Source organism: Globicephala melas, chromosome 6 (genome assembly GCF_963455315.2).
Source record: "Globicephala melas chromosome 6, mGloMel1.2, whole genome shotgun sequence".
Classification (NCBI taxonomy): domain Eukaryota; kingdom Metazoa; phylum Chordata; class Mammalia; order Artiodactyla; family Delphinidae; genus Globicephala; species Globicephala melas.
This window is the reverse complement of record NC_083319.1, coordinates 113,224,009-113,245,670: the sequence shown is the minus strand read 5'-3', so window position 1 is coordinate 113,245,670 and position 21,662 is coordinate 113,224,009. Positions and strand designations below refer to the sequence as shown.

General features: G+C 53.1%; 1 protein-coding gene across 4 annotated transcripts in view; it reads right to left on the bottom strand.

Moving 5' to 3' along the window:
- The window catches only part of SH3RF1 (SH3 domain containing ring finger 1), a 160,396-nt gene that overhangs the window by 22,583 nt on the left and 116,151 nt on the right, over positions 1–21,662 (bottom strand). For all 4 annotated transcript variants that reach the window (XM_030845234.2, XM_060301372.2, XM_060301373.2 and 1 more), the window contains exons 5-8: positions 14,859–15,161; positions 10,065–10,175; positions 2,424–2,566; positions 1,229–1,399 (exon numbers count right to left, since the gene is read on the bottom strand). In XM_030845234.2, coding sequence (XP_030701094.1) covers positions 1,229–1,399; positions 2,424–2,566; positions 10,065–10,175; positions 14,859–15,161 — 728 coding nt within the window. The remainder of the gene's footprint in view (positions 1–1,228; positions 1,400–2,423; positions 2,567–10,064; positions 10,176–14,858; positions 15,162–21,662) is intronic.

Below are 21,662 nucleotides of genomic sequence, written 5' to 3'. Positions count from 1 at the left end.
GAAAAATCTGCAAGTCAAATGAAAGCTAACATGCTGTCACCTTCTGCAAAGAGAATGATTGTCATCTGATTAGGCTGCTGGCCAGCCTCTGAATCAAGGCCAACAGCTGACAACATGTCAGTTCATTCAACTATTTACTTAAAATCAGGGACTTTGAGAAATGATTTAACACAGTGAAGCTGGCCCATTTATGAAGAGCCAGGTGGCCCCAAACTGGGGCTTCCTCAATGATGATGCCGTTATAGGTCATTGCATTCGTTCCAGAGCTATTTTCCTCAGTGCCCAGAAAGGGGACTACCTTTAAATAAAGTGAAGACTACATATCTATACATCTAAAGGTCTTGCTTTCTACTGTCCTCAAACACGGTTTCTCAACCTTGGTGACACTTGGGGCCAGAGAGCTCCTTTCTGCGCAGGCTGTGCCGTGCCCTGCAGGTGTCCCGTGCGTCCCTGGTTTCTGTGCGCTGGAGACCAGTAGCACTCCCACCCCCCATCGTGACAATCAAAAATGTGTCCAGCCATTGCCATATTCCCCTGGGGAGCCAAACTGCCCTCATTTGAGAAGGGTGAAGGAGCTATGTCATATTGAAGGAATTCTGTTTCTGTGTTACAGAAAATAATTGTGAGAATTCAGAGGTGACCGCCAAGCTACTGGAATGGCTGGCTGGCTTTCAGCACCTCTTCACCAGGTGACCTCAGACGAGTTGCTTAACCTCTCCACCCCTACGGGCTCGACGGCTGAGTGGGGATCGCGACAGCACATACATCATCAGGGAGCTGTTTAAGGACGTGGCGTTAACGCGTGTAACGCGTTTAGAAATCTGCGTGTCTGGCATCTCGTAAGCGTCACGTAAACATTGGAGTATTAATAATATCGCTTTTATTTATACTAAATGCTACCTTTTTAATTTTCTGGCAGAAAAATATTGAAAATGGTGTCGCTGAGTCTTCTCACATGTAACTTAAAGCAAATAATTTAAAACCCAGTACGTTTATTGGTAGAAACGTACAATTTCACATACATCCGTGTGAAGAGTGAGCTAAAATTTGGAGAATTAGAAGGGATTTTGGCAAATACAGATAGAGATCTTTAAAATGCCGGCTGTGAGAAAAAAAAAAAAAAAATGCCGGCTGTGTAACAAGCAACTGTAGTGGGAGGAGGAATCCTGGACAGGCTGAACAGCATGGGAAAGGACCAAGCTGCTCTGTTTAGAACTCAGAGCCCTACCTCGTGACGGGGGCCACATAATTGCCAGGGAAGACCCCTATCTTGCTGGTGTGCATGGACGTGCCCTTGAACCAGCCGTCCTGGCAGCGCTCAAACACGAGAAACATCTCCCCCTTCCTCAGCTCCAGCTCATCCTCTTTCCGGGGGGTGTAGGGATAAATGGCAACATACCTAGAAGAGGAAAACACAGTTGATTTCAAGCTGAGTAACAGACAGACCACAAGATGCTCCAAACTCTTCTTTGGCACAAAGCCTTGGAGGTTTCATACAAAAGTAAACAGAAAATACAATCCTTTAAGCTGTGAGCAGCCTTGGTCACTGTCCACTGAACTGCTACCTACATAGAAAAGAAGAAGCCTCCTGACTCAGAACTGCACACCTGGTCCTCCCAGTGTGGAGGCGACGGTCCCTCCAAACGGTACTCGTGGGTGCGAAGGAATCACTGCAGCTTCCCAGGGTGCAAGCCTGCTGTGGGGCGTCAGGTGCCCACGGGGAAAACTGAGCCCTTCAGATGGCCCTGGTCAGACTTGGGAAGCAGCCCCGGCAGGAACATACAGCCCGAAATCCCGCTGGGAAGCTCGGCACACGGCTGAACCCGAAGGCCGGCCCTACCCGCGTCCGAGCGCTCAGCCAGGGAAGACGTGGAATTTGCATGAGTCAAAGGCAAGGCGAGTGCAGATCGCAGAGAGCCCCCGACAGCTCCTCTGTGCGCGGGACTGTGCCCCAACACATGGAGCCCGCAGATCGGCGGGCCACGTGAACCAGGCTCCCAGCATCTCCTGGGTCAGTCCACACCGGGGAAAAGCCGCCAATGCGAGCTGCATTCGGCCACGGGGAGCCCCTGGACGGGATAATGTCCAGATTTTTCACTGTAGGCGACCTGCAGCTTTTCATGCGCTCGCTCTGCTAGGTCTGGCCTCTGCCCAGCCCCTCCCTGTTCCCGAGCACCCTTACGCAGGGGATGAAGGTGGGGACAAAGCCCTGGCAGGAGCGGCAGAGGAAGGCCGGGAAGACCCGCACTCAGCAGGCCGGCTGCCCGGCGGCCCATCCTCAGACCCACTTAGTTTCTGTTTCCTAATGAACGACACGCACGACCAAGCATACGACACCACCCTGGCACCAGCGCCCCCCAGAAAGCCGTTCCCCGCGTCTCTGCTCGGGCTCCGTCCGTGGCCAGAAGGGACGCCGCACTTACACGCTGGGGCGCGTCTGCGGCCGTGAGTGTGTGGTCTGGTCAGCGGGTCCGGCCACGGGTCTGGAGCCCATCCCGGGAGCAGCAACAGCGCCCATGGGGGTGGCCTCCTGGAGCGGGGGCGGGGGGAGAGGAGGATTCATAGTCTGGAGAGAGAGACAAAAAAGAAGAAACAAATGACTTATGCACATCTTTCACAGCAAAGAGGAGGGAAGAGGAATCAGAAACCCATGAAAAAAGACATCGGTGGAATCCACGCAGAGCAGAAGCAGCTGCCCTGGGCAAAAGCCTCCTTGGAAGAGAGTCCTCTTTGTTACCCTTTAAGATCTCAGAGCCACAGCAACCCCTTCCCCAAACAGGTAAGCCATCACGCCTGGGAGAAGGGAAAGAAAAAAATGACACAACTGCGTGTAATTTCAAGATTGATGGCTGCAAACCAGGACCAGGATCCAAATGCCTTTCAAGGGGGCGGCTGTAATGTCACCCTGCTTGCTAGGGATTAATTTGTGACTGTTTCTGCAACCCGAAACTTAAACCACCACGGAAAACAATTCAGCTGCACCGTATGGCAAACCGTCCCCGCAAAAGAAAATCTCCTTTGATGCCTGGTTTCCCAAAACCACACACAATAGCAAGCCACAATCGCTGGGCCATTGCTTTTACTTTTGTTTATTCTCTTCTTAGCTCTGCCAGCTTTTGAAATTGAGGACTATCGAGGCTGGTAATCTTTAACAAGTACACCGTGAGCAGCTGCTGGTTCCTTTATGGGCTCTGCCTACAGGACTCCGTGCCTTTTCAGAATCAATGGAGCAATTGTTACCTTCTGATCTATACACCCCGGATAATTCTTTAGGGTCTGGGTACCGAAACTCCTGGGAAAACAGGCACACAAAGACCTGCCCAAACCCCTACCTCGCCTGCCCTCCCCAAATCTTTGAACCGTTCCACGTAAACACCGAATCAAAGGAGAAATAAGGAGGCTGAAGGCTGCCCCTTGGGAGGTGTGCGTGGCGTCTCCACATCAGCTTAAAAGAAGAAAAACCCACGGTTTCTAAACATAGGGAACAGCAATTTGTTTCTATTTTTTTGGAAAAAAATTTAATCTCATCAACGTGTCCTCCATCTGCCTATTAATGTACACAGTTCCAGAAACAAAAGCAACTGAGTAGAAAAGGATATCAAATTTCCAGACACATGCTGCACCCGTTTCACACATTATATTTAATTTTTCGACCTCGGAGAAGGCTTTTTCCACCCTGCAGCCGCGGCAGGACACCCAGTGCAGGATAAACAGCGCATTGCAGTCCCAGGGCGGGCGGGGTCGTGGCGACACTCACAGAGCAGGCCGCCCTGCGCCCCGGGGGCAGCTCCGGGGAGGCACACACGGCCCTGCAGCCTTTACCACCTTTAACCAGGAAAGGTTGAGCACTCATGCTGTTGGTCTCAGAGACAAAGTGGACACAAATCGAGATAATCCTGGTAGAAGACTCAGCGCACGTGACCCAGGCGGGTCCTGGGCAAGGACACTGAACAGAACAGCAGCCGGAGGGCGTGAAATCACCCCCAAGTTGTCTCCTCCAGTCTCCCCAGGCCTCACCTCAGAGCCGTGGAGCCGTGGGGGGCAGGTGACACAGGGGACAAAAGGAGCCCAGGCCACCCACCCCTGGAATCACTCAGAGCAGAGCCAAGGGCCCACTCGGCTCTCTGAGTAGAATTCCACTGACAAACGGAGGAGAGGAAAACTGTCTGCTGCATCTTCACGTCAGTGACACAGAGGCTGTACTAAACTGGCCCTATGCGGAAAGAGACGGAAAAAAAAAAAGGAAAGACAATCCAGGGACCTGATAAAAACACAGGCCACGCTGGTGGTGACAGAATGTAAGAACACATCACCTCTTAGAGTTAAAGAATGCAGTAAGGGAATGTCTGGTGTAGGTGACTTTTACGAAGAGCGAGTCAGGAGGCATCTGAGACCTGGCACGAGAGAGGAGGGTCTCGAAGATCCCAAAAGTGGTGCTGCGGCAGAACGCAGCTCGCTCTCTCACGGGTGGTGCTGGTCAAACTGGGCAGACTTCTCCCCATCGCTGGGCTGCGTATCTTCGGAGACATGTGCACGTGTGTGTGCGCGTTCGTGGGGGGATAAGCGCACAGAAAGACTAGCGATTACACTCAGGCTCCCCAGCGTGGCTGCCCCCTGGGGCCGGTCAGATGCCAGGGCCCCAGCGTGTCCAGGACTGGGCCGGCCAGGAGGTCCCATGGGCCGCTTGGTGAAGACCCCACGCCGAGAGAATCTGGGGACGTGGACGCGCGGGAGCGACCGCGTCCTCCCGTCACCGCACGGCTGGGCACCGGGGGCCAGGACACACCCTCCTGCCGCAGCAAAGGCACCTGCGGGCTGCTGGGAGCGCAGGACACCTCTGGTCACGACAGCGTTCAGAAGCCAACACCACGCTTGTCACTGCCGTCACCAGACACTGATCTAAAGCAGCGGGGCTGGGAAGCGCGCCCGTGCTGAGCCGCAGGGAGGAGCTGAGGGCCAGGGGAGCGGGGCCGGGCCTCCGGGGTCCAACGCAGGGGACCAGACGTTGGCCACGCTGTCGCTGAAGCGGGCCTCTGCTTGTGCTTCTGCAGATCCAGACCCTCTCCTACCCTCTCCAGGGGGCGATGGTCTGAGGCCAGAACGACAGTCTCTGAATAATACTTTGCTTAAAACCAGGGCTCGGGGGCAGGGTCTGTGGTGGGAAATGGTCACGTCTGCCCTGCCCAGGTTCTGTCCCCGACCCACTGATCTCTCGGAAGAGATAGCTTTACACCGTGGAGGATGCCTAGGGTTTGGGGTCAGAAACGTAGATCCTAGCTAGCGCCGGCTCAGCCTTTGAGGGCCGCCCTCGGGCTCCCTCCAAGAAATGTCCTGTATGAGTGACCAGTTCCAGGCCACCGACGGGCCACATCTGCTAGTGGACGGAGAGAGTTCAAGGCCAGACTGTGGCCCCCTCCTCTCTCCCCTCCCTACACCCAGCCCCGAGGTGCCTGGGGGCCGAGCTCCACGAGGTCCTCACCCTGGGCGAGGGCTGCAGGCCGCTGACCAGGAAAGCGCTTTGCCTGGATGGAGCCTGAGGTTCTGACGGTAAAAGGTCCATGTTCTTTCCGACCGTCCTTCACGTGTGTCTGCCCTCACGTGTGCCCCTCCCTCTTCTCCAGGGTAGAAAAGTGGCCGGTGGCACAGACTATGGGCATTTCTGATCCTCTGAGCAAAGACCATTTAATATCCCCCAATCCCGTCATCCTTTCTTCCTGAACATCCAATTCCAATGAACCCACTTTCAACCTCTCTCCAGGGTCTTCCTGTGTCGTGAACTCACGCAGGTGCTTGGCCACCCAGGGGACAGCAGGAGGGGCGGCTGGTCATCCCTTCTCGGGGCAGCAGTGCCACCAACTCCCACAGCATCACCGCCTGCACACGGCCACACGCGTGCAGACACCTGAGTGTTACAATGAGTGGGAAACAGAAAAATGGAAGCACTTATAACCAGCGATTCAAAAGGAACACTCAGGTGTCAGAATTCAGTAAGATTAAGAAGGTGGAAAAGTGAGTTTTTCATCTCATCTGGACACTCCCAGGAACTCAGTCAGTCACTCGTGGGCACAGCTATGAAGAAAAGAAAAAAAATTAGAGTATATTTAAAAATGCCAGAGACAGATGCTTGGAAGATGATGTCGGAAGGGGAGATGTAATTAAGAATTTGGTAGATTAAAAAAACCTCTCTGGGAATGGACTTTCTCTCACCAATTGCCTTTGACATGTGAGGAGACACACCCACACCGTTCACCGACTTTGCAGAAATGCAGCAGCAGGTCCGGGAAGCGGCCCTGGCGGCGCCCCGGGCACAGCGGAGGCTCAGGATGGAGGCTGCAGAGTCAGACACCGTCTCGCTGTCCTCGTGTCCCCATCACCCAGCTCTGTCCACGGGAGGTAACAGACCCTCAGCGAGGGCTTCGCGAACGAGAAAGCGTCCCGTGCGCCTGCCGCCCTCAGGGCAGTCTCATATGGATCAAGGGCCTTGGTTCCTGCGACGCCAGGGTCCTTCTCTGTGGTCGCTATAGAGGTTCTGTCCACATCCTGTCCCCCTTCTGGTCGTCAGAACTGCTGCCGATTCCAAACGCTTAACTTCTGCTTCTCACGCTGCCAAGCTGGGCGGTCTCGGCCCTACGTGCAGAATCCTGCCCTGACCCTCCGGACCCTCCCACCACGGGCGACAATGGACTCAGTACGTCTTGGCTATCCTGAGAACATGACATCATTTAATTCTGTTTCTCTAAGTGTACACACACACACACACACACACACGCACACACTTGTTTTCGTTATGGTTACACACTGTTGGGTGCAATCTGATTTCAACTTGGCCATGGACTGTATCTGGCCTTTTCTGACCTGGCTACCTTGTGACATCTTGTAGCTAAACACCTCTCAGCTGGTCCAGAGGGTCAGGGATCAGCCATCACTTGTTTCACAAGTTCACACTGTGCACAGGACACGAGAGCAAGCTCTTCATCCACCTCCCCTCACAGGATTAGCTGGGAAAAAACCCTCCGTGCCATGAACAGTCTGATGTCTGAATGCGATAGATGTAATATCAGTTTTGCTTCTATTATTAGATAGTTAACATTTTAACTGTTACTTGTGAGAGGTACAGGACAATATGCTCATAATTCCACTCTGAATAAAAGATTAAAAAGTCTCAACTTATGAAAAAGGTGCTGGAAATAATGTTCACGTCCTAGTCCAGCAGAGGTGCTTATCACCGAAAATCCACACCGGGAGACTTCCCTGGTGGTCCAGTGGGTAAGACTCCACGCTTCCGATGCAGGGGGCCCGGGTTTGATACCTAGTCGGGGAACTAGATCCTGCATGCACGCCGCAACGAAGACCCGGTGCAGCCAACACAAATAAATAAATAATTAAAATAAATAAATAGGGGGCTTCCCTGGTGGCGCAGTGGTTGAGAGTCCGCCTGCCGATGCAGGGGACACGGGTTCGTGCCCCGGTCTGGGAAGATCCCACATGCCACGGAGCGGCTGGGCCTGTGAGCCATGGCCACCGAGCCTGCGCGTCCGGAGCCTGTGCTCCGCAACGGGAGAGGCCACAACAGTGAGAGGCCCCGCGTACCGCAAAAAAAAAATAAAAAATAAAAATAAATAAATAAATAAATAATAAAATAAATAAATAAATAAATAAATAAAATGTGGGTTTCCTTCCCACCATGCCGCCTACGCTTGCTGTGATCGCACTCAAAGTCTTGGGAAAGGTTTCACATTTTAAACAGGATACTTGCCAGGTTGATGGAAGACACAGAGGGTACATGTTACCGAGATTTTTCCACTTAAACCTGACATAGTAAATCCAAAGCATTCCTGCCAGCCGACCAGGGACTCTGAGATCTAGACATCTCCCGGGGTGACAGGCAACAGATCTGCTTATAATTAGTTTTCCATTAAATGGAATTGGCATAGACGCAGCATTAATAAACCGTCCTCTTGCTGGACATGCAGGCTCTCTTGTATAATCCTGCGATAAAATGGCTGAATGTAAATTAGTTTCTGTGTGTTCATGCTCTCTCGTGACCTGTCGCATCTATACGCCCTAGAGCGCGCCCAGCTAAGATCAACTGGTAATTTACTGTATCGTAAAATTGTTGGCCCACAAGGGCTGAAACTCAGACAGCGCTTCGTCTTTTCCACTAATTAATTTTTCTAAGATAGAAAAGTCAGTCTCTTTTCCCTTAAGAAATGAAATCAGAATTTTTCCACGTGAAGTAGTCATCTGGAGATGGAAATTCCAACAGGTTGTGAATGTCCTGGGGTGGGAAGGAGAAGAGAGGGAGGGAGGGAAGGGAGGAAAGGGTCTTCTCTGGAGATGAGAGGGCACGAAGATTGGGCAACTCAGCTCTGCTCAAAACACCCAGGGCCAAGAGAACCTCAGGGGAACCACCTTTTCATAAAAATTACCTGACTTTCACCCTCTCCCTAAAGGAATCAATGCAACTTCTCCCACCCCAAACAGCTGTACTATCAAGGAAGCTGTCATTGTTCCAGAAATATTAACAAAAAACTTTAACTCTAACTGGAACTTATTAACGTCCATTTAAATTCAGGAACATGCTTAACTCTATGAAAAGCTTTCAAAAGTCTACATCAAGCTAGGTACTATACATCCCACCTTATTTCAAAGTCGGCTTTCAGTTATTCATAAAATGCATCAAGACAAGATAAATATAACGTAAGAAAACGAGGCAAAAGGTCAATGAGGGGGACAGGACCAGATGGAGGCAACAACCTGACTAACGTGCAGTGAGGTCCTTGCTGGGGGGTGAGGGGAGGTGCACATCTGTCTCTAAGCAGCTGAGGAGAGAGAAACAGAATTGGCAACATATATAAAGTCCACAGCCTGAAAACAAACCAGCGCGGAGAAGCCTCCCTGTTCCTGGTACAGACAGTGGAGAAAACCCCAGCAATGAGCCAGACCGACCCCGGGGCTCTGAGGAAACCAGCGAGCACGCTGCACCCGCCGTGGCCCTCAGCAGAGGCGGATGCTCTCTCACGGTCACCTCCCTGAGTTCCAGGCAGTGCCGCCTCCCCGAAGCAGACACGACTCTCGCGTTATACGCGAGGGCCAGAGGCTCAGAGAGGCTGAGTGACCTCACTGCCGTATCACAAAGGAGAGGCTGGGCTGGACCCCCATCACCGACCACACTGTTTCCTCTGAGAGCATCACAACTGGGAGAGATTCTGTAAAGCAAGCTAAGGGCTGGGGTCCACTGGGGAGAAGGATTTAGTGATCTTTTCTATCCTCATTCAACTCAGCACTGGAAGAAACAGTCTGAAAGTGTAGCGAGGCAGCGGCTCGGACGAGAGAGGCTGGTTCCTAGCAGTTCCCCTGCAGGTTTAGGAAACATGGATTTAAGCCATTGTGCCGCTGCTTCCCGAGGTTGAATTTCTTGTTTCTTCCTTTTCAGTTTTCTCCCCACAGAGTTCTTCTTCGTATCAGCTTCCCTCGACTGCCCTCACTCTTCCTGTTCATTTCCCCGTTAGGCTGTCTGAAAGCACTCAGCGGTTTTGTTCAGACTGTCTGCAGGCTGCGGGGCTTTCTGGAGAATCACACATCTGATAACCTCCAGGGAGGCCAGTCACACAGACCAACAGAAGACCAGGAACCCAAAAGGGGAACTGTAATCGGAGACAGGAATCCGCCCGTCGCGTGACCCGAGGCAAACCATACGGCCTCTAGGATCCCAGCTCCCTCAGTACTTCGATAAATACGCCTGGTCTAGAAACCCAAAAGAAGCAAAGGTTAAGCCTTCAGAAAATCAGGCTGACCTTTAATGAAAATTCAAAGTTCTCCCCGGAGCTCTTCCTGTAGCCTCAGGCCACCGACCCTTGCCATTAAAATAAAGTGCTGGCTATCGGCCTGAGACTGTGATTTTTTGCTAAAATGAATAGAGAGAGGATGAGAGATGGAGACCCCACCCTCACCAAGCATCATGGTGAGCTGCGGTGTCAGGAGGGCGGCAGCCAGCCCACAGGGCTGTGCACCTGTAAGCGGCAGGCACGGGGGTCCGGCGGGAGGCGGTGGTGCACACTCACCGAAAGGGCGGCCGGGTAGGGGGCCTCTGGCGGGACCGTGCACGAGGGGCCGGTGGTCACCGGGCTGCTCGGGGGCGGGGTCACAATCAACCCGGTGGTACTTATGTGGACCTGCCAAAGAAAACAGAGTGAATAAAAGAGGACGCACGCGCAACAGATGAGACCAGCGAAGCCCCGGGCACCGAGTCACAGCTCAACATTCAAGACCCGCACAGCTCCCGTCACTGGGGGAAGGCAGAATCCCCTTCAGGTTATCCAGCCCAAACGTACTGAGGCCCTAATGTGTGTGAGATGCCAGGGAGCCACTTGACAAACACTGGTCACGACAACGTTTCACATACAGGATCCACGGCTGCTGGCCTTCCCGACAGCCGCTGCCTCCCACGAGTGCTGCCGGGACCTGCCTGGCCTGCAACTAGCCCGTTAACACCTGCCCAAGGATCCTGTTCCGGTGGGTGGTCCTGAATGCTCACCAGTCCACCGACTCGTGAAATCTACACGACATGCTTAAGGGATCGTGCCACCTTCAGGATCATCTCCCGTGGGGAATGCGTAATTAAAATGCAGCTGCCCGGACCGCCGATCGCAGGCAACTAAAACCTTTCAGGGAACAGGGTCAGGCCAAACTAGCTGTTTTCAAAGGTGTCTTATCGGGACTTCCCCGGTGGTCCAGTGGTGAAGACTTTGCCTTCCAATGCAGGGGGTGCAGGTTCGATCCCTGGCCAGGGAGCTAGGATCTCACGAGCCTCGGGTCCAAAAAACCAAAAACATAAAAAGCAGAAGCAATACTGTAACAAATTCAATAAAGGCAAAAAAAAAGAAGGTCCACATCAAAAAATAAAAAATGTCTTTAAAGAAAAAAAAAGAATGGGTGTGTTAGCCATAACACTACCCAAGATTAATTGATTAGTTACTCAGGTCATTTCATCGCAGGTGTTCGGCTACCTGACCAATTTCGCTCCCGCTGCACCCTGGGTGTGACTACAGACCGCGGGCGTGGGTTCCTGCACAAACGGGAAGTCTTTCCTCCACTATTAAAGGAATGTGGCTGGCTGCTACCTCGTCTCCCCAGGAAACAATGTTCCACCAAAATTGCTGGGCTTTTTGTAACAAAAACTTAACCCCAAACCTAGTTTCCTCAATCCCAATAATTAGGAAAAAGATTATCAAGACAAAGAGAGGCTTAGAGATCAGTTCCCAGACGGCCTGAAGGACTTTCATTCCCTCCCAGGCAAGGAAAACCAGCATGCTAGCACACAGCTGATTTTCACAGGTCAAGTCTGAGCTACGCGGAATCCACATTCTTGTAAAGCTACACCTGTACCTGGCAGCTCATACACTGACTGAACCTAGGCAGAGCCAAGGGGCACCTCCACAAAGGCTCCCCGCCAAACCTCAGGTTCGGTCTCTCCTGTGAACCAAAGTCTATTTCCATTCAATTTCTAATGAGATGCACATGGATTTTTCATCCTAGGATAAAACCTAGCGGCCTCTAGCTATCCTATTCAAGAAATGCGTTTGTGTATGTACTCTGAGGACAAGTACGTACTCTGATGCAAGTTGGCATCACAGGAAACACGAGTCTTTCTTCGAAGATAAATGAGGCTCCGTTCAAAGTGCACGCTGTTACCTAGGAACCTTTGGGGTGGGAAAAACTTGCCAAAACTCAGCTTCCAGGGCCTGACCCTACAAGCCGCGGAGGAAGTCCTCACTAGTGTCTGACGTCTCGCCAAGAGCCCCAGACCGGGAGGCAGGGTGATGAGCTCGAATGAGTCCGTGAACTTGGACAGTCATGTTGTGAGGGCGTGGGGTAGACCACAGGCCGCCTGGGGTCTCTGCCCGCACGGCCCTGGACGTGGAGGACCCTGCAGGCCCCAGTTCCACGCAGGTAAAGGAAGAGACAGAGTCACCAAAGGATGACTAAAGGCAGAAGCAAGCGGCAGGAGTGACCAGGCCGAGCGGGGCAGGTCTCCAGAACGAATGCCCTGAGCAGGGAGGGCAGCCTGGCTTTCCACTGTGCTCACTCCTTCCCGTGGGGCTGCACACTGGCTTGGCTTCCTCCCCGGGAAAGGGCTACGTGGAGAGCGGGGAAAGCAAAGAGGAAGGAGTGGGTGGACCTTCTTGCTTCCCCTGAAGCTGCTGGCAACACAAAAATGCTACAAAGCACTGAACATCACGAATCACTCCTGCAGCTAGCAGAGGGCACAAACATTGAGGGCGCGGCCGGAAGAGCAGACAGACGCCTACCTGCTTGTGACACCACGTGCTTCACAGACGCCCATCACAGACATCTGTGCACACCTGTGCTGGGGACCTGCCTGACAGCACAGCCTACAAACCACCTTCCAATTCACGCATTTGACGGTGCCAGAGTCACCGATACGATAACAAGCAAGCTGTCTGCTCCCTTCTGTCCTGCAGGATTTCGACGTGACAGCGTGATCTCTAAGTGCCATCCGGAAACACGAGGACGAGCCCGGACAGGGGAGCTGACCCGGAGGCGACATCACAGTGGCCTGACCCCCTCCACGCGGCTTTCGTTCAGGTGCGAGAGGATGAATGTTCACTGCTGCAGGCCCCGTGCTTTGGGTTTTCTCATCAAAGCAACCAAACCGCGTGAAGCAAAAGCAAGAAGGACACGAGGCCCAAAGCAGGAGACACATCCAGCCTAGGGCCCGTCACGTCTACAACAGGTCCGTCCTGGGTTGGGCTGGGCTGGTCCTGCTTCACTGTGGCCCACAGTGCCCGGTGATGGGCCCAGGACCTGGGGCCGGGCGTGCGTGCCGTAGCCGAGGCTGGAGAACCCAGGCAGCGCTGCAAACCTCTCCCATCTCTTCTAGAAATAACTTCTCCCTGAGGCAACATGTTAGCACTGAGAACAGAACCTGTTAGAACACGGGGAGGCCGTCTTCATGGAAACAGAGAGGAGAGCCCGTTTCCCCAGTTACTGCACCCAAGACACAAACAGCCCCGCCCTCCCGTGCCCACGCCCAGCGCCATGCCCGACACCGGGGTCTCTCGGACAGACGCTGGGTGACCCGCCTTCCCCTCCACCTTCTCCACGGCCACAGACGGCTGTCCACACCTCCAAGTCTGTGCCCTGCTGAGCCGCCCCGAGTCCCAGCAGAGGCTCACCTTTTATTTCAAGAAAACGTCACTGTGAATGCTGCTAAGGTCACAAAATGAAAAACAGTCCCGCGACCCGATTTTCCATAGGGAAGAGCCCTTGTCACCAGCCCCTCCGTCAGAGCCTCCCTCAGAGAAGGACCTGCAGCTCTGACCCCTCCAGGGGTCACCCCCCTCGTACTCCTTGCTCAGACCTGGAACGGGTCTATTTCCACAGGCTTGACCCCTTCCTGGTTCTCCTCTATACACTGTCCAACTGACTCACTCACTCAACACGTGTTTATGTTGCTTACTGTCTGCCTGACGCTTGGGAACAGCAGTGAACACACAAAGCCCTCTGCCCTCTTCCGTGTGTGTGTGTGTCCATGTGTGTATCTCTGTCTGCGTGTCGGTGTCCTACTCCCCCTGCAGGGTCACGTGCCACGGCCACACGACCTAAAAAAACGCTGCTGAGCCACAATCCCATTCAGAAACTACGAGATCGTGTGGACCTGCAGGACGGGGTCAGGTGGCATTGCGCTAACCTTGCTAAGGAAGGCCACACGCTGCACTGCACATTTTTATCCCGTGGTCCAAAACAGGCATGCGTCAACCTGTGTAGTATATGTTTGTTTTTACAAAGCACAGTGGAATGTATATAAAACCTGCATGAATTTTAAGATGAAACACAAGACTTGAAAGCAGTGTCTCCCGCTGCGGCAGGCTGCTCAGGACCCGGCTCTCTGGCCTCTGGTGGTAGAGGACACAGCTGTCCTCTGCCTGGGTAACTGTAGCTGCCTGTGACCTGGGTGGCCCCTCGGCCCGGGGCTCAGTCTGCCCACAACTAGGGTCTGACGCACAGAAGCCTATGTCTTCTCCATCCTGGGTCCACGGTGCATGCACGGCGCCCAGAGCATCTGTAAGAAGGCACTCGAGACCTGTTTGCCAGATGAATTACCAACGTTCCCAATCATCGTGTGTATTTTTATTAACACAAGAATAACATGTAGCTATGTCTTAAGGCCATGCAAAGTCTTGATGGACTAACGAGTTAAAAAAAATAGGGGGCTTCCCTGGTGGCGCAGTGGTTGAGAGTCCGCCTGCCGATGCAGGGGACACGGCTTCGTGCCCCGGTCCGGGAAGATCCCACATGCCGCGGAGCGGCTGGGCCCGTGAGCCATGGCCGCTGAGCCTGCGCGTCCGGAGCCTGTGCTCCGCAAGGGAAGAGGCCACAACAGTGAGAGGCCCGCGTACCGCAAAAAAAAACAAAAAACAAAAAAACGCTAGGCCAATTTCTAGTTTAAACTAAATGTCTCTTCCCGTCCTCTCCCTGTAACCCTGACTGGAAGCCTAGACACCACGGTGAGTGACACAGACGCAGGCAGCTGCACACCCCACACTGTGACCACGGGACCTCCAGTTTGGGTGGAGATGAGGTTTCAGGGGGCGAGAAGGCTCCGTCCCGCTGAATGGGGACCTGGTGGGGAAAGCACTCAGCGTGACTGGAGTCATCTTGTAATTGCCGCTCTGCCCTTTGGAGGTGACTGAGCCGACCTGGGGATGTCCAGGCTGGTCCCCCCCTCCACCCCGCCATTTCCACCCACAAATGCAGAGGGCTTTGCCCTGGGAGAGCTGCTGTCCCCCGAAGGCTGACACCACGGTGGCCCCGGGGCGGGGCAGTGCAGGTACCTGGGAGGGGGCGCTGCACGAGAGCCCGGCCAGCTCTCCGATGCGCGCGGCGGCCGTGGGGTTGCTGGAGCTGATAAGGACCGGGGGGCTGATCTCCACGGAGTGGCGCTGCTGGGTGGCCTGCGACGCCCTGCCGGCCGTGGTCAGGGAGGTGAACGAGTGCCGCTTCTTCGTGTTCTTCTTGGCTTCGGGCTGCCTGGGGGCCGCGCTGCTCGGGGCAGCGGCCGGGGCGCCCTCCGCAGCGCCAACGCCCCCCGCGGGAGGCTGGTCCCACTCGATCAGCTGCTTGGCGGCCGAGTTAAACTGCAAACCAGCAGAGGACACGAGAAGGTCAGATGACAGGGATTCTCGACACCCTTGTATCTAAAGCTGAGCATCATCACTTTAAAGTCTGCGGGTGCAAGTACACCTTTCCTCCCACGTGAGATGTCTTTTCTCTCGATACGAGGACTGCACTGTACGTACATCACAGAGAGATGCTAAGCCGAGGACAAACAATTCCAGTGCAACACCAGCAAGACTAAGAACATTTTTCTCCCCCAAGAATCTTCAGAGTGTCTAATGTTAAACGTTGCCAGTTAACAAATGAAGATTTATTTCGGCCCCTGAGGAAATGCAGGGAACAGTGGGGAGCAGGGTGTGTGGTCTCAGGGCAGCCTCTACTGCTTGGTAACAGCTGGGCTCTGCTGCCGGCGGTGACTGCGGGCAGGACCGCCACCATGAACCTGGCACACTTCCACGGGAATCACCGCCCCCTACCTCCCTGTCCTGTGCGGGCCCTCACAGAAGTGTCGGCAGAAACTCCTGATGACTTTTACTTTTGAAAATCACGTGCCCGCGATTTTCCTGAGCTTAAATTTTGAATCATAACACGTTGAGACCTGAAATCCAAGTCCTGCTGCCAAGTGAACCTGGCCTGTTTGAAAAGTTGTCTGAGTGTAATGTTGGGGCCCGACGGTTTGTCAAACGCTGCCCACGGCGTTGGGAACGCCAGCAAGAAAGAACACAGGGTGTTTCTGTTCCCTGAGGTCAAATGCAACATTTCTAGAAAGCTTGCATGACAAGCAGCCGCATATGTACTTACCCAGACAGTACGGTCACAGGAAACATCAGGCACAGTTTAACCTCTTAACAACCATGAAGATGAAAAACAATAAGCTCCTCGAAGAGAACTGGGGAAACAGTAAGGATGGTGGGGATTTTCCCATCCCAGCACTTCGCACATGCCTCTTTCATCAAATGCTCTTTTCGCACCTAACTGGTTTAGAACTGTGCCTCCCCAACCGTGGACGAGGACGTCCTCCCAGAAGGATGGAAATCCTGTCGCGATACTGAAAGATGTGAACTTGCTCTGGCACCCGTGGCTCAGGAAGTTGGTGACTGAGCTCTGAAGCCAGTGCTTCCAGGTGAAAACCGACTCAGAGGGTTCCTGGGGACCCGCCGTCACGTGGCCTGACAGCTTTTCTATCACAAGCCTACCCCTCCTTCAGACTGCAGAGATTCTATCCACGTAAAAACTTTCAAGACTCGCAGGCAGTAACGCCCCAGTAATGCTGGGCGATGCCCGAGTGCCAGGGGCAGGGGGAGGGGAATCAGGACTCCAGCGGGTGTTAGGGACTAAGGGTGGGCTGCTGGGAAGGGGCGGCATTTGGCCCGGAGACCCCGTGTTCACAATGCTGCCTTGGTCCCAAGAGAATCATATGCCCCAGGAAGCAAGGCCATGGCTCTGTTTTCATGGCAGGAGTGGCCCAGACCTCGGGACAGAGCGGCAGACTGTGTGGGGCGAGGGTCCTTGTTCCTGCACAGGCTGGGGACGAGGGTCTGAAATTGGAGCAGACAGACCAGTCCCTTCATTGCCCTCACCCCAAACCCATCACCCAGTGAGACGGAAGAGCAGGACTGCGATGCCAGAGCTCAGGGGTCTGGGCATGCCTCCTTCCAGGGTGAGCTCACCTCGACGGGAAAGCAAGGACCCGACGGCTTTTCACGGAATTTCGAGGAACTCTGTACGAGCTACAGTGTGGCTTTCTTTCCACGACCTTCTCTAGCCACAACACCTAAGTTCACTGTCCACCCACAAAACAAATCTGTGCCCTAAAACACCTTCCTCCCAGCCCTGGGTGAGAACTAGCTGGTAAGATTCAGGGTGGGCACCAGGTAATTCAGTAGCTGGGGCACAAAGCAGGGAGCCGCAGGATGTGCTGACCTTAAAATTGCAAATGTCCCTTTTTGGGACACCCTGAAATTTAGAAGGAATTAGTCTTTGAGAACTTTTGGAAGCATAAATAAACACGAGGAAGGAAATACTGACATAATAATAGTAATAACAACAGTCATAACAAGGCAATTTAAGAAACATCAAGATATTTTCTGTGTGCAGCTGGCCTCTTTGCTAAAGAGAATACAGTCTTTTTAAAATACAGTACTTAGGGCTTCCCTGGTGGCGCAGTGGTTAAGAGTCCGCCTGCTGATGCAGGGGACGCGGGTTCGAGCCCCGGTCCAGGAAGATCCCACATGCCGCGGAGCGGCTGGGCCCGTGAGCCATGGCCGCTGAGCCTGTGCTCCGCAACGGGAGAGGCCACAACAGTGAGAGGCCCGTGTACCGCAAAAAAATAAATAAATAAAATACAGTACTTAAATTTTTCTAAAAGAGAGCAAAAAAATTTAATGAGAGCTAAGTCGAATAGTCACGGTTTTATATAAAGCTTTGCAGAGGAATCGGCCTCTAGGTTCTGAGCATCAGAGGCTACACATAGCAGGTCTGTGCAGAGGGACCTTTTCTAATTCATAACCCACCAGGGTGCTTGTTCCTCAACATGATGGTTTTTCAATAAAAGGCAAATAAAGACTTTAAAATATATATTACAAAAGTAATACATGATCATTACTTTGAACAGGAAATAGTGTAGATTTACGGTGAGTAAAAAGTGACGGGCCTCAGCCAGGTTCTGCCTCTGTCTCCCCCGCCGACCTGTTTCCCAGTTCCCTCACACTCGACAGTTTGGAACATACCCTTCCATGTACTTTCTATGTAGATGTTGTTCACTAAGCACCGGCTTGTTTAATTTTAACACAAATGCAGCCAAGCAGCACATACATTCTCTCCTCTCACAGCATCTCATGAAAAGCCCTTCCTGCGAACAGAGCAGGTTGGTCGCATGGTACCCGCTGCATCCCCCTCTTGTGCACCCTGCCCGAACAACCATATCTGCAAGGCAGACTCCCAAAAGGGAAGCTGTCAGGTCCAAGTGTAGCCTAAAGCATATTTGGAAGGATAGTGCCTAATTGCACTCCAAAAATGTGTCGTTTTCATCATCTCTGAGAGCGAATAAAAGTCCCTGTTCCCCACATTGTTCACAGTGTTAGGTGTTACCATTTTAAAAAATCTCTACCAGTTACAGTATTAGGTGTTCTCAATCATTTAAAAAAATCTCTATCAGTTACAGTATTAGGTGTTACCTCTATCAGTTACGGTATTACACGTTATCAATCATTTTTTAAAATCTCTAGGTGTTATCAACCATTTTTAAAGAACTCTATCTGTTGAAGAGGCAATTTGTATTTTCTTTTAATTTGTATTTCTCTATTAATGAGATTAAGCGTCTTTTTTCTTTTCCTAGGATTTCCTTATTCCCACACTTCATCCATTTTTCGACTGAGTTGTATTTTTCTTATAGATTTATAAGTGCTCTCTACAAAGTACAAAAATCATTCTTTAATATACTATGTATGCATGTATGTATATGAATGTGTATATATCTCCATTAAGTTAGAAACATTGTTCCAATTTGTTTTTTAACTTGATATGTTTGTCATATATACATTTTTCTTGGATGGGCAAATTTATTCACCTTTTCCATTATGGCATCTCAAGCTAACATCATGCTTTAAAAATCTTTTTTCTACAATCATTTTTAAAAATAAAATCATTTTTCTCCTAGTATATTTATGGTTCCTCCCTTTGTCCGTGTCTTTGAACCACGAGGATGTGTAAAGACTGAAGCAGAGACAGTGCGTTCTTTCTTCCGGTGGCCCAGCAGCTTGTAGAGCACCCATCCTCTCCTGCCAGCTCTGAAAAGCCACCTTCACAAGCCGGGGCAAAGGGAGAACCCTCTGCTGCACTGCCAGGCCCAGTGCCCAGTCCCCAGGGACGATGCTACTGGGTGGAAATTCATGCCACTACCCCTTCAAAGCAGAAATGAGTGTCTGCCTCACGTCACAGTCCTCTGCAAACTGTTTTTACACAAGGGCAACGGGGAATTTGCTTTTCCGTCCCTGCAATTTGGGTAACAAGCCTTTTGTTTTGGGATGATCTAAATACAAAAGCAAGCTTAGTCTTCATTCATAAAAGGAGACTTCCCCACAGCAGAGGAATAAACGGAGAGACTGAAGGGCGTAGTCAGAAGTCTCTTTAACGGATCCGGAAGCCTCCCCCAGGTAGCAGCTCCATTTAGGCGTCTGTAGAGATGTGCTGAACGAATAAAGACGTGCTGGCCTCTCAGAACCACTGAGGGAAGGGAGCACTGCCTCAAGACCAGCACTGTCCCACCAAAGTAGAAAGAGAGCCACAAGTGTGATGTGAAATTTTCCAGTAGCCACATTTTAAAACATAAAAAGCAGCAGGTAAAATTAATAACGTATCTTACTGAACATACGGAAGATGTCATCCCTTCGGCATGTAATCAGTATAAAGTTACGGAGACAGGTACGCCCTCTGTTTGGTATGAGTTTTGCCATCCGCTGGGCACTGGCCTCCCGCCTGCATCCCAGCTGGGACAAGGCACAGCGAGAGTGTCCCCGGAGGCGCATCAGCAGCTCACGGTGCGCGGGTGGGTGGGGTGGGGTGGGGCCCGTCTCCTGAGTTCATCTCTCCTGAGTTCATCGAGCGCAAAGAACGTGCGGAACGGGAAGGACACCAACGTGCGCCTCCATGCCGCGTCTCTGCAGCGTCCTGGGCCCGAACGGCTGGCCAGGAACACGGCACTGCCAGCCCCACGCTCGGAGGAGCTGCTTCGCTGACCAGTCCCTTACCTTCCCCTCCGGTGGCCCCGGTGACTGGAAAATAAATACGCTAGCATGTTCTTTTCCGGGTTTCTGACTATGAAATGTAAGGGATGAAGGGAGGGAGCACGTCATCGAAACCCTGAAAGAAGTTTCCTTCAGGGGAGCTGAGGAAAGGACCATCGAGCCTGGAGGTGAAAGGCCCAGGCGGTCTCAGGCCCCCATCCTAGCCGGCTGAGGAACAGTGGGGCCATTCGAATGCCCTGGCTTCAGGTTGACACACCAGGACGGGAACCTCTGTCCTGTGCACCAGGGGGCGCGGGGACAGGCCTGTCACCTGCGATGCGCCACACGAATGTGGTTTACTCTCACCATCACTCGAGGCCCAGCCTGCCCTTCACTTGCCCCGTCGCCTGGGGGGATGCGGGTGCGTGTCTCCTGTTTCTCAGACGTCACATGAGGCTGGCCTTTGCGATCTAGAAAGTCTTATGCCCATACAAGGGACAAATGCCTTTTCTCAACACCAAACAGAAAGACCCCCTTCACAGTAGGCAGAGGCCGAGACCTTGGGTCCACGGTGACCGGAGTTAAAGCTTGGGGACACCTTCCCTCACCCCTACTTTCTCTGAGCGACTGTTATAAGCGGGGCGCAGTGCCGGGCGGGGAGAGAGAAACATCCCCTCGACTCGGGAGAGAAGAGGTCCAGGGAAGCGGCACCTGGGTTTCTAGCAGTAATCGGGGGCTGTGCCATCATGTGTCTGCAGAGCTGGGGCAGGAGAGGTCAGGGGACGCCGGCAGCAATGGTGGACGCTTCAGCAACCTAGGGAGGGTCTCTCTCTCTCTCTCTCCTCTCCCCCCCCCTCCTCTCTTCTCCTCTCTCTCCCTCTCTCTCCTCTCTCTCTCTCCCTCTCCCCCTCTCTTCCCATCTCTCTCTCTCTCCCTCTCGCTCCCTCTCCCTCTCTCTCTTTCGCTCTCTCTCTCCCCCTCTTCCCATCTCTCTCTCTGCTCTCTCTCTCTCCCTCCCTCTCTCTCTCCCCCCTCTCCTTCGCTCTCTCTCTCCCCCCTCTTCCCATCTCTCTCTCTCTTCTCTCTCCCCCTCTCTTCCCATCTCTCTCTCTCTCTGCTCTCTCTCTCTCTCTCTCCCTCCCTCTCTCTCTCTCTCCCTCCCTCTCTCTCTCTCTCTCCCTCTCTTCCTCTCTCCTTCACTCTCTCTCCCCCTCTCTCTTCCCATCTCTCTCTCTCCCTCTCTCTCTCCTTCTCTCTCTCTCTCCCCCTCTCTCTCTCTCCCCCTCTCTCCTTCGCTCTCTCTCTCCCCCTCTCTCTTCCCATCTCTCTCTCTCTCTCTCTCTCTGCAGCTGCTGCCAGTGTCAGCTGATTCTTTTTTAAAGGAAAGCTAGACATTTAAGCCTATGTAAAATCTCCTGATTTTCCATCTGAACAACGAATTAAAACGAAAGCACCCTGCAAGCCAAGCGTGGAAGTCCTAAAGGCCATGCCAGCCGTGGGCTCTGACAGGGCAGGAAGCGTGAAGAACATGCAGGGCCAGGAGGGGGCGACGGCGCCCAGGACCGCCGGCTAGGAGGAGACCAGGGGGGCGGGGGCCGGGGGCGGGGGCGGGGCGGGGGCCGGGGGCTTTTGCAGGGAAAGGAAGAAGCAAGCATCACGGCTGGGGTCCCCATCGCGGGAGGGTAAAGCACGACAGCAGCTGGCCGGCAGCCCGGAGGGCGATGACCGCAGGGACAGCCAGTGACCCTGGGGATTCTGGCAGGAGAGGAGGAGGGAAGTGGCACCGTCACTGAGGGG